At 32.7% G+C, this 17800-nt stretch overlaps 1 protein-coding gene across 3 annotated transcripts; it reads right to left on the bottom strand.

Moving 5' to 3' along the window:
- Nucleotides 1-135: 135 nt before the first annotated feature.
- Nucleotides 136-4284, bottom strand: LOC120169227 (two-component response regulator ARR12-like). Of its 3 annotated transcripts, none has more exons than XM_039177423.1 (6): nt 3910-4282; nt 3414-3566; nt 2766-3158; nt 2376-2452; nt 1209-2288; nt 136-399 (listed from the first exon to the last, which is right to left on the bottom strand). In XM_039177423.1, the coding sequence occupies exons 1-6, from the start codon at nt 4037-4039 to the stop codon at nt 367-369; spliced, it is 1866 nt and encodes a 621-aa protein (XP_039033354.1). In that variant the 5' UTR covers nt 4040-4282; the 3' UTR covers nt 136-366. The 3 variants fall into 3 exon arrangements, with proteins under 3 accessions (XP_039033354.1, XP_039033356.1, XP_039033355.1); XM_039177425.1 differs by lacking the exon at nt 136-399 and adding an exon at nt 970-1127 and having other exon boundaries at nt 3910-4284; XM_039177424.1 differs by lacking the exon at nt 136-399 and adding an exon at nt 972-1133.
- Between the last annotated feature and the right edge of the window lie 13516 nt (nt 4285-17800).

Genomic DNA, 17800 nt, shown 5'->3' with positions numbered 1-17800 from the left:
TATTATGTACTAAATAAGGGGATGTGTGTTGTAAGTTTTAATTATTAAACACTGTTAGCATGAACCGTGTAGTAAAGTGTTTACTAATAATACAAAGACAACATTATAAACTTTTGCATATTGTACGTAGTTGTGTTGGGTCCATTGACAATAGATATTTTATTCATTATACAATAAGTTGCCTGGAATTAACAACAGAGAAAAAAGGGTTTAATAATGCAGAAATAAGATTAACAGATAGATCCGTTATCAGTTTACATTGAGGGCAAAACTACCTAGAGGAGCCAATTCTTGTAAAACAGTTCCCTTCTTTTGCTGTTAGTAGGGCTACACTCTAATCTTCAGATGCAAGTCCTGTGAGAATAACTATTGTGTCCGTCGGTTCCCTTTACCTTGGTCCTGGAACAAAGATAACCCGGAGTCACAGTTAAGGACAAATGGATGGAATCGTAATTCCACACTCTGACGTACATATTGTTATTGACGAACCTATGTTTGACAGCACAAAACATAAATATATACATCAGCTGCTAAAAGTTAAATCATTTCATCAATATACAATCTCTATTCACTAAGATCAAGGAACAGGATGCGCTGACCCTAGAATCTATTTGCAGAACATGTGATGTACACCTCAGCCATGTGAAGAGTGCAACAGAATTATATGTTTTTGGAGGAACCTAACAAGACCAGCAACTAATGTCTTGTTCTGGCAGGCTATAGTCACACACTAGGTCAAACTCATGATTGGGTTGGTTGTCTTCTGGTTTTTCACGTTTACATCTCTTTGGTATAAAATTAGTGCTAATCACTACTTTATCTTCTTAACAAGATGACACAAGAAGATTCGAGGTCTAACAAACCATTTGAACGCCAAGCCGATCGATATACCAGATGAAACACACTCTAGGCTAAATGAAGGGTAATAAACCCTAATGCCATTTCACTAAATTAGCAGAGCATTCTTTGGCATGTCCTACAATTGTTTCATAGGAAAGAAATAACTTCTACAAAGTCTTTCATTGGGTATCCATATGCAACATGTACAAATCACTGGCTTATTTATCCAAAAACTTCTTTGGAGCACATCGGTGTCCTCAAGTACCTTTCGTGGGTTAATTTGATGGCTGAAACTGAGAAATATAATTTAAACATCAAGTAAAAAGGAAACAACTAGAAAAAATAATAATAATTCAGACTAATAGTACCTGTTTCATCATTGCACTTGCCAGATCTTCCAATGAGCCAACGCTATCAGGAATGTGATTTCCCTGTGGCCTTGATTGGTACATAAGATACCTTTCCTTTTCAATAACTGATGGCTCCATGGCTGAGTTGTGAGCTTCAACATGCTTGATGGACAAGGGATCAACAAAATTCAATGGTCCAATAGAATCCGAATCCATTGTTCTGTGGAAAATTGAATTATTTCGGTCCAAGCACTGGTCCAACTGAACCATAGCACCGTTAGAAGAGGTTGAAGAGTTTACTGAACAAGACATAAGATGTGACTGGTAGGGGGCATCTTTTCTGGGGGCATTCCATTCTTGAGCAACGCTTCTCATTATTTTCCCTGCATTACAGTTGATTGAGGCTGCTTGTCCTTGTAAATCTGCTTTTGAATCCCGCAATTGATTGGAAACAGGATCTATGGAAGCAAATTCAGATAAAGTATTCCCATTTTGGAAGCCTATTGCATAAACACCATCTCTCAAATTACTAGCATGCAAAGCAGATTGCCGAGAGCTTCCTTCTAACATCAAGGAGTTGCTTGTAACACCAAGAAGCGGATTATTGGAGAATCCAGTTATTTGTGCATCCATTAAACTGCCAGAAACAGGGAAAACACTCGTACTATTGGCAGTCGGCAGCTCTCCAATGTGGCTAACACCCTTGTTATTTTGTAGTTGATCAAGTTCTAGCGACATTGGCATACCTTGTAGGATGTTAGCATTATGGTTTCCAGGAACAAAAGATTGCAACTTGCTCGGATCATTAATGGAATGACCCGAGTTTTGGACATGACCTAATTGAATAGTTCCTGGAGACGGAAGGCCACGTATACCTAGCCCAGAAGGTGTGTTCAATCTTCCAAGCACCCCACTAGGTGGGAAAGATCTAAAGGCTGCATTGTGAAGCTGATCGGTTCCAGCCAAGGCATGGAAATTCCCAAGTCCATTCAGAGGCCCCATCCGCAAATAGGAAGAATCTGCGGTGCCTAAAGATGCTGCCACATTTGCTTGCTGGTTTGCCACACAGCTGATTCTTTTCAGGTAAAGCCTAAATTTCTGCAACAACAAAAGGATGACAGTTAGCTTCCTGGTAACTTTTGAACTCATAACAGGAACTATGGCAGAAAAGGTAAGGATTACTGCCTGCAGATGGCTGGCAACATTCTCTCTGGTAAGCTTTTCAACATTCATCAGTTCGAGGATCCTTTTAGGTACAGCCTCTGCATTACAAGAAGGTGAAAAAGTCAAAACCAAAAGTTTCATGCACAAGTGGTTTCACTGTGAAATTAAACAATCAGCCAGAGGACCTAGAACTGAAAAATCGTGAAACATCAGTAATAAATGTCAAAGCGTATAAATCAATAATGCAGGGTTTCGAAAGACAATATCATCTCCAAAATCAGAATATTCAAGGATAATCATTGAAATGATACTATTCTACATTAAAAACGAGGGACAGACATGAAAATCAATCGATCTATAGCAATAATAGTTACGCCATAAATGTAGCCAAAGTTGAAGTCATGATCATACTTTCAATGCCCAACTGATTAACCGCTGCAACGAATTTGCGATGCAACTCCACTGACCAAACAACGCGAGGTTTCTTTTGGGTTGAGGGATCGTCATTATCATGCCCATTCTCATCACGGTCCTCATCCTCATCTTCATTCTGGTCCTTCCGCTTTTTGTTTAACTTCACATTGTTATCAGCATTTCCCATCCCTGCAGCCTCACCACTATCGACATGAGGCTTGTCTAGGCTGTCAGAATTATTCCGGTCTTTCCTATCGAATTTCTTTCTCCTGACTACATGTTGCCATATATTTTTTAGCTCCTCAATTCGAACAGGTTTCAGCAAATAATCACAAGCTCCATGAGTAATCCCCTTCATCACAAGCTTGGTATCACCGTTTGCAGACAACACTGAAGGCAGTTTATCAAATCATCAGTTAAAAAATCCAGCTACTCGTATAAAGTATCAGCTTTATAATAGACTTTGAATCGACCAATGTTAAATTACTGAAAAGCATCCGAAATCCAACTTCCCCGGAAAAAATACTCTCTTTTAGCGTGAATGACCAAAATGATGAAAGTTGTAATAAAAATTGTTCACAGTCTAGAATTTAAAGAAGGCAAAAACAAAAAGCAAAAAGCAGAGAGTTATTATTAGTAGCTTACTTATGACAGGCAGGTCCATCTCAAGCCCCACAAGCTCGAGTAACTTGAAACCATCCATGTCGGGCATATGAACATCGCTGATAACCAAGTCAAACCTGTTCTTGTTTTCCCTCAACATCTTCAATGCCGTAACAGCCTGACTGGTTGTGGTAACTGCAAAACACACACTTTCAAAATAAATCTCTGAATCATTATACGAACAAATCTAAAACGGGGGAAATTATCCAAAGGCGTGATTTTATTTGTTAAAATAGCAATAAATCACCAAATCGTGAAGAAAAAAAAAAGAGACCCGAATCTAAGAACTATTAGCGGAATCGAAGAGAAACCGAAAAATGAGATCTTCCTTCAGATTTTCACAATGCAAATGGGATGAATGAAGACCGTAAAGTTCACAAAGATTTCACTTTAATGAAAACCAACTAATAAACAGAAAAATAACTCATTAGTATAAAGAATTACGAAAGAGAAGATTTAGGGTAAAAAGAAAAGGAACCATGGTACTGGCATCGACGAAGCAGAGTCTCGAGCAGTAAAAGGCAAGTCGGGTCATCGTCAACGGCCAAAACTCGCATGCCAATGGGAAACTGATCCTTCGTTTCACTAACAATTCGCTCTACTGTCATTTCCCCCCCACAAGTTTATCTTCCTTTTTTGCGGTATAAGAAACCCTGTTTCGTGGATATTGAAAAAAAAAACCCGGAAACTAAAACGAAAGAAATCTGAGACAGAGATAAGAAAGGGGCAGCAGGTTTTTAGATAGTAATTAAGGGGTGAATTTAGGGAGACGGGAAAGAGCAAGAGATTGGTAAGTTTAGAATAATGAAAAATATTTTGCATTTAATTCTCAGAACAGACTGTAAGCTCTGATCTAATCTCTGGGTTTTTTTTAACAAAGAGCATGAATCTATGTTAAGTATAGAAATTGACTGTGAAAACCGGAAATCACACGATAGACTGAACAAGTTTTTTACTCAGAATTTATTTTTTCAATGAACTGGTTTTTACTAACGAAATTCAATTTTAAGCGAACTTTTAGCAGAGAATGAGGTTGATGAAAATCTCTGGGGAGTTTATTTATATGCATCATTTGTGGGGAATTCGAGCTCAAGGATTCAATTCTATCTTACTAAAATTCCGCAGTAAATTGATAATAATATGGAGTATTTGATCTGATTATTCAAGTCTTAAGATTTTGACGTTCTTTCCTCTTTAATTAAACCAATTAATCTTTCGGAAACTCCATTATTATTTGTGTATTTCTTTGCATTACTTGTAGCGGTGTGAGTCTCTTACCCACGTCGTAGTACTTGTTGTTTTTATTGTAATAAATATTTAGTTTAATTGAAAGATAAATATATAAGTTATATTTTTTTTCATATGTTTATAATTTTATATTATATGTTTTATATTTTATTTTCATATCATTTTAAGATTGTCAACTCATTATATTATATTTTTAAAATTTTAGATATCTGAATAATGTATGACACGTGATATGAGCACATTTCCTAATATGGCCGTAATATTTGAAAAAAAAATTATCTTTTAATTTTTTTTCTAATGATTTAAGTTGTTACAATATAATATTTATTTAAAAAAATTTAATTTATTGATGACACGCACAATAATTTAAATTGGATTAAAATGAATTTAGGATTATCAACTCCATGAATTTTCATTTCACCTCTTTTGATGTTTTATGTTTATAATCTAAAAACGAATTTAGAAAATAAAAAATAATTTTTAAAATGGAGTAGAGTAAACTAGAATAAAATGTTCATTTTTATGATAAATTTTGGAATACTTGATTTAGATGAATGAATGAATGAATGTATTTATGACTATTAGAACTTTAAAATTAAAAGAATAAAAATGAAAAATGTTGTATTTATCCAAATAAAAATGTTTTTCTTAAAAAATAATTATTAATGATTCTATTTTAGTATGGTTTGGTTTCTGGTTACGGGGGACCACAACGGCTGGAAGGGTGGGTCACGCCACAGCATGCTTTGTGAACCCAAAAACAGAATTTTTATTTAATTAAAAAATAAAGGAAAATGTGTCTCTCTTGCCAAAGTAAAAGCCTGTTATATCTCCAACTTTTTATTGTTTAATCCTAATTATTAATCTAATAAACCCTTTTTTCTTGCATTTTATAAAGTGTTCGTCTTTTAACACCTCAAAGGTCATCCCATTTTAGGGTCTAAAAAGCCTAAATATGAAGGGTATGTTTGTTCTGGAAAATTAAAGGTTATTTTTAATTTTAAGGACATTACGAATATCGAAAGTAAAAAGGTTAAATACGCTATTCATACATAAACCATACTAAATTCTCAGTTTCATACATGATGTTTAAAAATTATCGATTTCATACATAAATTTTTCTGTAATTAACGGATTCACTTACTTCCGTTACGAAAAATGACTTGGAACCCTACGGCCACGATACGTGGCACTTTTTAGTCACTAAAGTTTCAATTTTTTTAATTTAATTATTAAACTATAGAATTACCCTTATTTTAATAACTCAATTTTACTTTATTAAAATTTTTTATAGCGTAGCATCTATTAATAACTCGAATTTATTTTATTAATATTTTATTAAATTTATTTTATTAATATTTTATTAATAACTAAAATTTTAGTTGAGTTATTAATAGATGTCACATCATAAAAAATATTAATAAAATAAATATGAGTTATTAAAATAAGAGTAATTCTATAGTTTAAATTAAATCAAAAAATTTAAACTTTAGTAACTAAAATAAAAGTGAGAAGATAGTTGAGTGATGAATGGTGTAATTTATCTAAAAATGTTTTTTTAAAGTGTCACGTGTCATTTTATTAGTGGTCGTAGGGTTTCACGTCTCTTTCCGTGACGGAGTAGGTGAATCCGTTAACGGTAGAAAACATCATATATGAAATCAAGAATTTTTAAATATTCTGTATGAAACTGAGAATTTGATATAATTCATGTATGAATGGGGTATTTAACCCAAAGTAAAATTATTTGAAGAGAGACTCGTGAAACATATATCATGAGTCGAAGCATGGACTTAAAATGGCAATAACAACACCCCATCAATCAAACCCAATGTTGTTTTTTCTTTGGCTAGATTATTATTTATCATACTAACTTCCGCATAAAAAAACCTAGTGAGAAATTGGAGACAATATACTGCACCCAAGATGAAGTTAGAATTGAAGGGATAAATTATTTAACTTCAAAATAAATAAGATCTTTAAAATTGAATAAGTCATAAAATTTAAAAGAGTTATAATTTAATTTCACTATTTTAAAATTGAAGGGTCCTAAAACATAATTAAAGCAATAAATTTTGAGGGAGGGAATGGTGAAGTTGTAATGATTTCAAAAATATTAATGACCTAAAATCAATTAAACCATTAAAGTTGGGGGCAATTGCCGCTCCCACCTCCCACACAGATTCGTATCTGATTGCACCCTTCTTTAACAAATATCTATAACATCAGTAATCAGTACTAGTTCATAATAATAATAAAAAATAACTGAAATTTAGTTTAATTAATTCTAATACTATTAAAAGTATTGGTAAAAGTATACAAGTAGTCCCTCGACTATAGGTTGTTGAGTCATCTGATTATCAAAAGTTACAAAATGATCCCCAACTATATGATGTTGCTTTGTTGAGTCCCCGACTATTACTAGCTACAAAATTGTCACAGGACTATTTATTAATTTCAAATTCATCCTTTTATGTTAAAAAATGACGGTAGTCTATGCTGGATGTTAATCTATTGCGTGAGATATAATAAATTTGATCTTAGAATCTCAAACGACTATCATATCTTATATAACAAAATAACATACAACTTAGATTGTAGTTACTTTTTTTAACAAAAAGGACAAGTTTGGGACATAATGAATAATCAGTTGACTATTTTGTAACTTTTAATAGTTGAAGGATTCAACGAAGCAACATCCTATAGTCAGGAGATCATTTTGTAAACTTCTAATGGTCGAAAGACTCAATAAAATAATATCCTATAGTCGAGGGACTATTTATGTACTTTAACCATATAACAAAGACAGACACATGATTTTATATTGGGGCGAACTTATAAGATTTTAAAGGGACAAAAACATATTTTCAATAGAAAATATATAAAAATAGAAAATCTATAATAATTTTAGATTTTTAGGGGGTGACCGCACCCACCTAAGTCTATACTTGCTAGGGATGGACATGGGTCGGGTTGGGTCAGATTTTTGGTCCACCAGGCCTAGCTCGAAAATTATAAATCATTCACCCGACCCGAAAAATATAACCTTCCACCCGACCCGAACTCGACCTGATTTTTTGAGATAAAATTTGAATCTGACTCAACCCCACCCGAAATAATATATTTATTAAAAAAATATATTTTTTATTCAATAAAAATAAGAATTTAATTGAAAGAAAATAATATATAGATGGATATTATTGCAATTATCCCTAGATATATAAGGTAAAATTACTTTTTTTGTCGGGTCCAGTATTTTTCATCTTAAACCAAAATCTGACCCGACTCGAACATAACTTAAAAAATCCTATCCGATCTGATCTAAATTCAAATTTTTAAAAAAATCCGACTCGATTAGGTCGAGTTCGGGTCCATACCCATCCCCAATCCCTTCCCTATAATTATTTAGTAGTCATGAATTTAAAGGGATATATAGATAGTTTAAAAAATATTTATTAAAAAAAACATCATGCCTACATACACTAAAAAGAAAGAGGGCAACAACTTTAGGAAAAGATTGGTGGGAGAAAGCGAAATAATGAGTAAAAAGAAGAAGGTGGTAGCAAATCAGTTATCCCATGAATGCCCACTAACTCATCTTAGTGGGGATGACTCTATATATACACACGCAAACACAAAATGTGGGTTCCAGACTGGAAGTGAATGCCATCTCTGGTTTTGGTACTGGTGGATGTGATGTATGTGCTTTTCCCATTAACACTATCGTATGATATCTTATCTCTCTTTAAATTAACTTCCAAATCATCTAATAATTCATCGTATTCTGCCAAACCACTGCATGACCAACCAAACATCTTATTATTTTTAAAGTTAGTTTAGTTCATGAAATATAAGATTATTGTTTAGAAATAAAATTATCAAAATATTATATTATTTGACATATTATGAAAATGTTATATTATTTTGTTTGATTTATTTAATAACAATATAAGATTGTAATGTTTAATTGAATAAATATAAAATATTAAAATATATATATATATATTATCAAATTATCTATATGATATATCTTTTTAATAAATCTAGTTCTTAATATCAAAATATCTACATGGGAGGTGGGAGGGGCAATTGTTCCTCAAGCTTTGATGGTTTAATTAATTTTAGGTCGTTAATATTTTTAAAATTATTACAACTAAACTGTTGCCCCTCCCAAATTTATTGGTTTATTATATTTTAGGACCTTTTTAGTTTTAAAATAAAATTTTGATTTTTTTTGTTTAATTACTATTTAAGATCCTTCAATTTTAAAATTAGTGAAATTAAACAATAATTCCTTTAATTTTTATAATTTATTTATTTCAAAGTTAAACAATTTTCCCTCATAGTTTAATCCTAGCCCCACCCTACTTAGGATGGAGGAGGGAATAGGATTCACAGGAATCCAAACAGAAAAAGAGCAGTGCTCTATTACCTTTTAAAGAGAATAATTTTGAACCGAAATGTGACTTCGAAAAAGATAATTCCCTTTAATAATATATGTAATCCAAATACCCCTTACGTTGACTGCACTTGGCTCATCTTCATATACACTATCCTTATTTTGTACCCCTCGTCATTGATAAAGACTTAATTATTTATGTATCTGATCAAATGATATTCTTTAAGTAATCAAAAAGAATTATTTTCTTTTATAAAAATTCAACCTAATTCAATTTCAAATATAATCATAACCCATATAACTAATAAACGTAAAAAAACAATCTTAAGACATTAATGTTGTTTAAAGCAAATAAAAGATACGTCCTATGAGTGCATTTACGATTATCCAAAGCTCCATTATTTGACCTCTCTCGTTCTCTCTCTCTCTACATGCAATATGTAATATTCAAATGGGTTTGCACTTTGCATGATAACGCCAAGCTCTGAGTTTCTCTATTATTTTCTCTCTCTGTAACATAACTAAATATAATAAAATAGTCCATGCTGGCATGTTTATGGTATAATATATAATTGATGATGAAGATTCATGTTGGGTGCAAAATCTTTGAGATTCCCTTCCTTTATGGGGCCACATGAGTTTTGCTTTGGATTGATCTAAAGGGTTTAATATATGATAAAAATGGTTTAAATATGTGTGCTCAAGTTTAGCCAATATTGTCTCCCACAAGGGATATATATGGCCACAATATTAAATACCTGTTGAGTGCCTTCTCACTATTATAGTTTTAGGGGGGTTTAAATAATTTTTTTAAATTAAGAAATGTGATATTTTTTAGGCTTAATACCAAAATAAGTACCTAAACTATACCACTTTTCTCAAATAAGTGCCTAAATTAATTTTCGTCTCATCCAGGTGTCTAGCGTTACAATCATTACCCATTTGTGCCCCGACCGTCAACGGTGTTAACTTTTGTTGTTAAGTGACATGTGTCACAATCCGATGATTTCAAAATTTATTTTTTAAATAAAATATTAAAAATGTTATGATATTTATAAAAACACACACACACTAACTTTTCTTATATTATAAAACAACCCATAATCCCAAATCCTAACCTTAATCATTCGTCATCGCCCTTTTCGGCCACGACCACAACCACCGACATAGCCACTACCATCCTCCTACTCATACACCATCGTATTTTTTGTCGATTGCCCATCGGAATCGCGTGGAATCATGATTTTAATCACAGGGTTTGAGCGGTTTAAAACGTTGATTCGCCGTCGATCGGTCATGATTCATATGGGTTTTGGTCGTCGAGGGGAGGGGAGGTCGGGTGGAGCTTCGTCGATGGCAAAAGGCGGCGATTGACGTGAGTTTAGGGGTTGAAATGAATGTTTTCAAAGTTTTGGGTTTATTTTAAAATGTGTTTTCTATTTTTTTTAAATATATATATATATGTATATATATTTAATTTTTAATTATTAAATATTTTTTAAAAAATTATCATATTGTGACACGTGTCATTTAATAGGGAAATTAACACAGTTATCGGCCTAGGTACCTAAATGGGTAATGTTTGTAACTTTATGTACCTGGATGAGACGAAAATTAGTTTAAGTACCTATTTGGGAAAATGAGTATAGTTTGGACACTTATTTTGGTATTAAGCTTTTTTTTAAATAGAGGTCTTAAAAAAGTAAGAGACTCAATAAGAATTTTTAAAAAAATTGTGAGGGCCAAACTAAATATTTAAAATCTTAAAGTCTAAATAAGTTTTTTAGAAAAAAAATAAATTTTGTTTTAGAAAAAAAATTAAATTTTGAACCTTAACATTTGCGACTTTTATATTTTAGCCTTTATCCATTTTTTCGGGAGCTAAATTAGCATTTGAGTTATAGTTTATTATTATTATTATTATTATTGAATTGCTCTTTTAAGTAACATATTGACTTGAACGTTAAAAATTTGATGATGATAGTAAAACATACACATAGAAATTCAGTTGAAATGACATACCACATAACCTATCATAACCTTAGTTGTGAACTATAATTTTAATAAGATGTATTTAAATATACAAAAGCAATTAGAATTGTGGACTATAATCTTAATTTAATAAGATATACGTGTGTGTGTTTTGGAAGAAAAAAAAAGCTGGGGATAAAATGTTAAAACTTATAAACATAAAGGATCAAAATTATCTTTATGTCTTCAACTTATCAGGTCAAATTTTGTTATTAGTTCATATATTTTTAAGACCTTATATTTTTCTTATTTTAATGTCCCTCACGGTAGTGCTTCCTCAATTATTGGCCTCTTCAGTGTAACCCATACAATTTTCATGTACAGGTTGCTCATGGATTGAGTTTTTTTCCCCAATACCCCAGGCAGGTAAAAATTTAAGGTATTGGATCTATCCAAATTTTATTTAGCAAATTACGGCGTTTACTGCAGTCCGCCTAAACTCATCACCTCGAGGTGACAAATTTTCTCGGATATTATTTTTTAATGGTCATCGCGTAGTAGACCTCACGTAGACTATTATTTAATTTAGGTTATAATGACTCATCACGCTAAGGTGACAAGTCCATTAAATATATATATATATACATGTATATTAAATTTAAAAAAAAATTATAAAATCAAAAAAAATTGATGGAACTCGTCACCTCGAAGTGACAAGCTCATTCGAATTCAAAAAAAGTAGTTGTTGGTTAGTCGTTGTTCGAAGGGAAGAGGGGATGCAACAGTAGCAGTTGACTAGCCATTTTGAAAAACTAGTCGTTTATAGTCGTTGGGGTAAGGCTATATAAATAAGAGTTTGAGGTTTTGGTATTTCACCAAACCTTGAATCCGAGAAAAATTGAAAAAAAAACATATGTTGTGAAAAAATATTGAAAAATGGCAACCAAAAATATATGTTGCGCCTGGATAACATCCATGTTTCATCGATCCAACGAGGACAGGACGACGAATGGAGTATTCAGAGTCGGAGGATGACAACCAAAGAGCCACATCAACGGATGATGGTATATCTGCATCAATCCGGTTTATTTCCGGCCATATTTTTACGTGGCTTCAAGGTGTACCTAGTGTTGATCGAGGCTATGATCGAACGTTGGTGCCTCGAGATGCACATGTTCCACTCCCAAGTGGTGAAACGACGGTTACTCTGGAAGACGTCGCTTACCAACTCGGTGTTTCGATGAATGTAGCCCACGTGGTGAGACAAAACATTTACGACCCAGCGACATTAGTTTACCAAGTCTTGGGAAGATGGCCACCATCTGACTTCATGAGGGGCTATCAGGTAATGATAATGAGGTTGGAGTCTGAATTCCAAGTTACAGACGAGTCTACCGAGGCGAATGTTGTTTTCGCGTCCCGATCATTTCTTCTCCAACTAATCGGAGGGATATTATTACCGAAAAAATATGGTAATTTGGCGGACAACCATTATCTACGATATTTGGACAACTTTGATGTGTGCCGGAATATCAATTGGGGCTCGACGATCTTGGCATTTCTTTACAGGGAGCTTTGCAAGGCTGCAACTGTCCAGTGTGGCTGAAAAGCTTATGTAGCAGGATGTTTGTTACTACTACAGTCCTGGGCCTGATATCGCTTTATATTTTTGACGCCGATTATACAAGCCTGGTCGAGTTTTCGATAGCTGCAAGGTAATTGTATAACTTAATTTATTTAACCTTTTTTTAATATCAAAATTTTATTTTATTTATTTATTTGTTTATAATATTTTTTATTTTTAAATATTTTAGATAGCGTCATAAAATAACGGAGATGAAGTTGGTGGGTGTCGATGCACGAGACATACGGATGAAGATTGACACCGTCAGTCAATATTCGGTATGACATATATTATTTTTATTATTATTTTGAATCTTTTTAACTTTATATATACTAACTTTGATATTTAATATTTACAGTTCTATTGGCTTTCGTATGTTGCTAAGGAGATCAACCGCGTATTGCTGGCATGATTTTTAGAGGGGTTTCACTTATGGTGTACCCTGACACCTTTATTGCACCAAGCGATTTGTTGAGTTAATCGATTGATGAAATTGGCCAAGAGGGGGGGTGAATTGGCAATTAAAAATTTGGTGGAAGCTTTTGCAGAAAATTGAAAGTAATTGCACAGCGATTTAGAGTGGTTCGACTTTCTCAATCAAAGTCTACGTCCACTACCTTAGCTATCTACACTAAGGATTTTCCAACAAATTCACTAATTTGTTCTTTCTTTTGAGGCCAAAGAGATAACCTTACAACACCCTCAAGAATATACCCCAATTCTTGAGAACACTCTTTCCCAAAGAGAAGATTACAAATTTGTAAACTTACAAGGAAATCCTCACAAGGTAGATTGTTTGCACAATTCTAGAACAAGAAAAGAACACTAAAAAATAATTACAAATGAGCACAAATGGTGTTCTTGAAAGCAAAATGAATATTGAAAGGAAAATTGGCTTGATATACACAAACTTGGTGTTTGATGCTTTCTCTCTTGTTTCTCTATGATTTCTTGTTGATCAAAGGCTTCAGAACTTGTTTAAATACACCTTGAATCACTTCTGAACGTTGGGGATGATTAGTGGAGATAATAGAGCCATTTTAGTGTGAAATCATTTAATAAAACAGCTTGGAGCGTGGGGGAATCGGTACCCCTCATGGGGAATCGGTTCCCTAAGTGTAAAATTCAAATATTTCGACCATTGAATAGTGGGGGGGGAATCGATACCCCTGGGGGGAATCGGTTCCCTCCGAGCATACTGGAATTCTCGGAGCCAAACCATTTAGGGGGGAATTGGTACCCCCTTGGGGGGGAATCGGTTCCCTCTGAGCAATCTGAAATTTTTGGCTTTGAAATGGTTCGAAATATTTTGTAAAATCGTTTTGAAATTATTTTAAGATTAAAACTTAATTTTACACTGAGTAAGGATTTAAAATGAATTTTGAAATACTTTGAGTAATATTTTGATATTCGATTTAATATATCGAATATGCTTAGAAAAATCATTTTCAAAATTAAAATTCTTTTATTTTAATTTGTTATATCGAAACATCAAAATATTTTCAACAATCTCCCCCTTTTTGATATAACAAAACATTTTAAGATTTTCTAATTTCAAAATGAATTTTGATTTTGAAAAATACCACTCCCCGTTACTTTAACAATACTCCTCTACAAAAACGCTTTTATCTCCCCCTTTTTGTTAAATCAAAAAGACTCGTAAAAAATTTTAAACAAGGTTTTGAAATCATTTAGCCAATTGATTATATATATATAGCTTAAACTGCTAAGAACACAATCAAAAGAGAGGTTAACCATTAGTTCCATAATCCAATATTCATAAACAATGTAAAATGACAAAAATTGGTCATAATGCAACTAATATGTAAATGATGCAAAAATAAACATTAAGCTCAAAATAAAGTGAAAATCAAACCAAATATATAAGCATGTAAGTTCAAATATCCAATTATCCAACAAATTCAAACACCCAAAATAAAACAATCCATGAACATCAAAATGTTTCACAATTAAAAGTTCTGAGTTTAGGACGATAAACCCATTGACCCAAAGACCGAGTTTGATAAACAAATTACTAAGGAAAAACCATAAACCAAGGTTTCTATATTCTTGGAAGGAACAATGTTTATGGAAAATCACTAAATATGATATGTGGCAGATTAATCTTCTTTTTATGTTGGATACAATATATCCACCATATATCTATGTTCCTAAGGGAGGAGTACCTATCTCCGGATGGTCTAAACCACCAAGAGATCAAATAATGAAGGAATCTATCACGATGAGTTCTTAGGGTACTCTCACTATCTTAGACTTATAGGGTGAATCCATAGTCTCTTTTTCATTAAACATGAGTTATCTAGTCCAAAATGAGTAGCAATTGTGCCGGAGTCAATAAAAATGAATTGTCCTAAAAGATAGGATTGAATTCTATAGTTTCAGATCGGCGCTCGTTTTGGACACATACCACATTGGAATAGAAAAATGTGATTAATTGATGATAAACCAAAGGTTTGAGTTTAAAGAGTTTATCAAACTTCTAGGATTTAAGAGTAGGAAATATTGGAAGTTCATATCTTCTATAGCTTGGATCGAAGGGATATGCTCTTCCCAATTTTGTATGACTCAAAACAAGTATGGTACATATGGTATAGATCTTGTCTACGACCAGGTACGTGAAACAAGAGTTCAAAATGGCCATATTTGGGTTATTTGGATTGGGTGGAGGAATAAGAGGTCGGTTTTGACTTGAGCGACTAGACAATGTCCTAGGTCGTTTAGGATTTGACATGTTTAAGAATCGGAATAGAATATGTAACCTGCAAATTTAAACACATGTATGCAATATAATCAAACCCAAAACTCAAATGAGTCCTCAATATTTCAAGTTTCTCTAAACCGAATTCTAAAGGGCAATGTTTTGAAAAACTATTTGGAAAATAATGTTTGAAAATCATAATACGTATAGTTTTTATGAAAACAACATAATTGAATCAAAAACATCAATTAAAACAACAATTCTCGATAATTTTTGAAAAATTGAGTGTTTTTGACGAAATTGGTTGTAAAATCATCATATAACTAATGCCCGATGTAATGTTCATCTTAGAACTAATCAAAAATAGTCCTAAGTTCAAAAATCAATGAAATAGAGGATTTTGAAATATTACCTTGAAAATTTGGATTTTATGAGAATTGATGTTGTTTGCAAGGATTAGAAGTTGAAGAAAGATCTAATTCCGACTTGTATTTGATGATTTTGGCAAAAATGGAGATTTAGAGAGAAAGAGAGGATGGATGAGTTTAAGAAAGAAGAGAGGGTTTGAGAAATATTGGATTCTGCCCGTGTTAAAACCAGAACCCCATGGGGGTATCGATTCCCCTACAGGGGGAATCAGTTCCCATTCAAAGGGGGAATCGGTTCCTTATGGGGTATCGATTCCCTCTGCCAAATATTTAAAAAATCTGTATTTTAAACATCCAATAGTGAGAAATTAATTAATCCTAGTGGTATTGGCAACTCATATTTCGAAAATGAACTATGTTCAAACAATCAAATTTATCATTAAAATTTATTTGAACATAAAATCAATTTTTCACAAAGAATCATAAACTCCCCCTAACTAATAGCAAAGAATGCAATAAAAATACTATTATATGTATTTTTCATTTATTCTTAAAAGTGCTAAAATTATTTTAAACACTAAGTGAAGATAGGTCAGTTAAACCTAGTTCTCTCCTAAGTGTCCAAAAACGTTCCTTGTCTAAAGGTTTTGTAAATATATCCACTAATTAATGCAAAGTATCAACAAACTCTAGAACTACATCTTCCTTAGCGACATGGTCTCTAATGAAGTGATGTCTTATTTCAATGTGCTTAGTTCTAGAGTGTTGGATGGGATTTTTAGTGAGACAAATAGCACTAGTATTGTCACACTTGATAGGAATGGTACCTACTTTAATTCCATAATCAAAAAATTGTTGTTTCATCCATAAAACTTGTGCACAATAACTACCAGCTGAAATGTATTCGGCTTCAGTGGTAGATAATGCAAAACAATTTTGTTTCTTTGAAAACCAAGAAATCAGCATATTTCCAAGGAATTGGCAAGTACCGAGGTGCTTTTCCTATCTAATTTGCATCCTCCATAATCCGTATCAGAAAAGGCATGCAAGCTAAAGCTAGAGTCTCTAGGATACCAAAGTCCTAAACTAGGAATATCCTTAAGGTATCTAAAGATTCTCTTAACAGCTAGTAAATGTGATTTCTTAGGGCATGATTGAAATCTAGCACATAAGCAAACACTAAACATAATGTCCGGTCTACTTGCAGTTAGATAAAGTAAAGATACAATCATTGACCTATATAATTTAAATCTACACATTTACCTCATTCATCTAAGTCAAGCTTTGTTGAAGAGCTCATTAGAGTGTCATGAGGCTTGCCATTTTCCAGTCCAAATTTCTTGAGCATATCTTTGATGTACTTAGCTTGGTTAATGAAGATGCCATCTTTTATTTGCTTGATTTGGAGTCCCAAGAAAAATGAGATCTCCCCCATCATGCTCATTTCGAATTCGCTTTGCATTAGCTTAGAAAATTCTTGGCAAATAACATCATTAGTATAACCAAATATTATATCATCAACATAAATTTGAACTACTAATAAATCTTTACCTTTATGCTTTAAAAACAATGTAGTGTCAACCTTCCCTTTTGAAAAACCTTTTTCAATTAAAAAGTTTGACAATCTTTCATACCAAGCTCTAGGAGCTTGTTTTAAACCATAAAGTGCTTTTGTCAATTTAAGAACATGATTTGGAAATTTTGAATCTTCAAAACCTGGAGGTTGTTCTACATACACTTCTTCTTTTATAAAACCATTTAAAAATGCACTTTTAACATCCATTTGATATAATTTAAATTCATGAAAACATGCAACTGCTAATAACATTCTAATTGCTTCCATCCTAGCTACGAGAGCGTATGTTTCATCATAATCTATGCCCTCTTCTTGAGTATAGCCTTGAGCAACAAGTCTAGCCTTGTTTCTCACTATATTACCACTTTCATCAAGCTTATTCCTAAACACCCATCTAGTACCTACAGTAGATTTATTACGAGGCCTTTCAACTAATGTCCATACTTTACTTCTCTCAAATTGAT

Source organism: Hibiscus syriacus, unplaced genomic scaffold (assembly GCF_006381635.1).
Source record: "Hibiscus syriacus cultivar Baekdansim isolate YM2019G1 unplaced genomic scaffold, ASM638163v2 tig00111758_pilon, whole genome shotgun sequence".
NCBI classification, from domain to species: domain Eukaryota; kingdom Viridiplantae; phylum Streptophyta; class Magnoliopsida; order Malvales; family Malvaceae; genus Hibiscus; species Hibiscus syriacus.
This window is presented reverse-complemented; position numbering and strand designations above follow the sequence as displayed.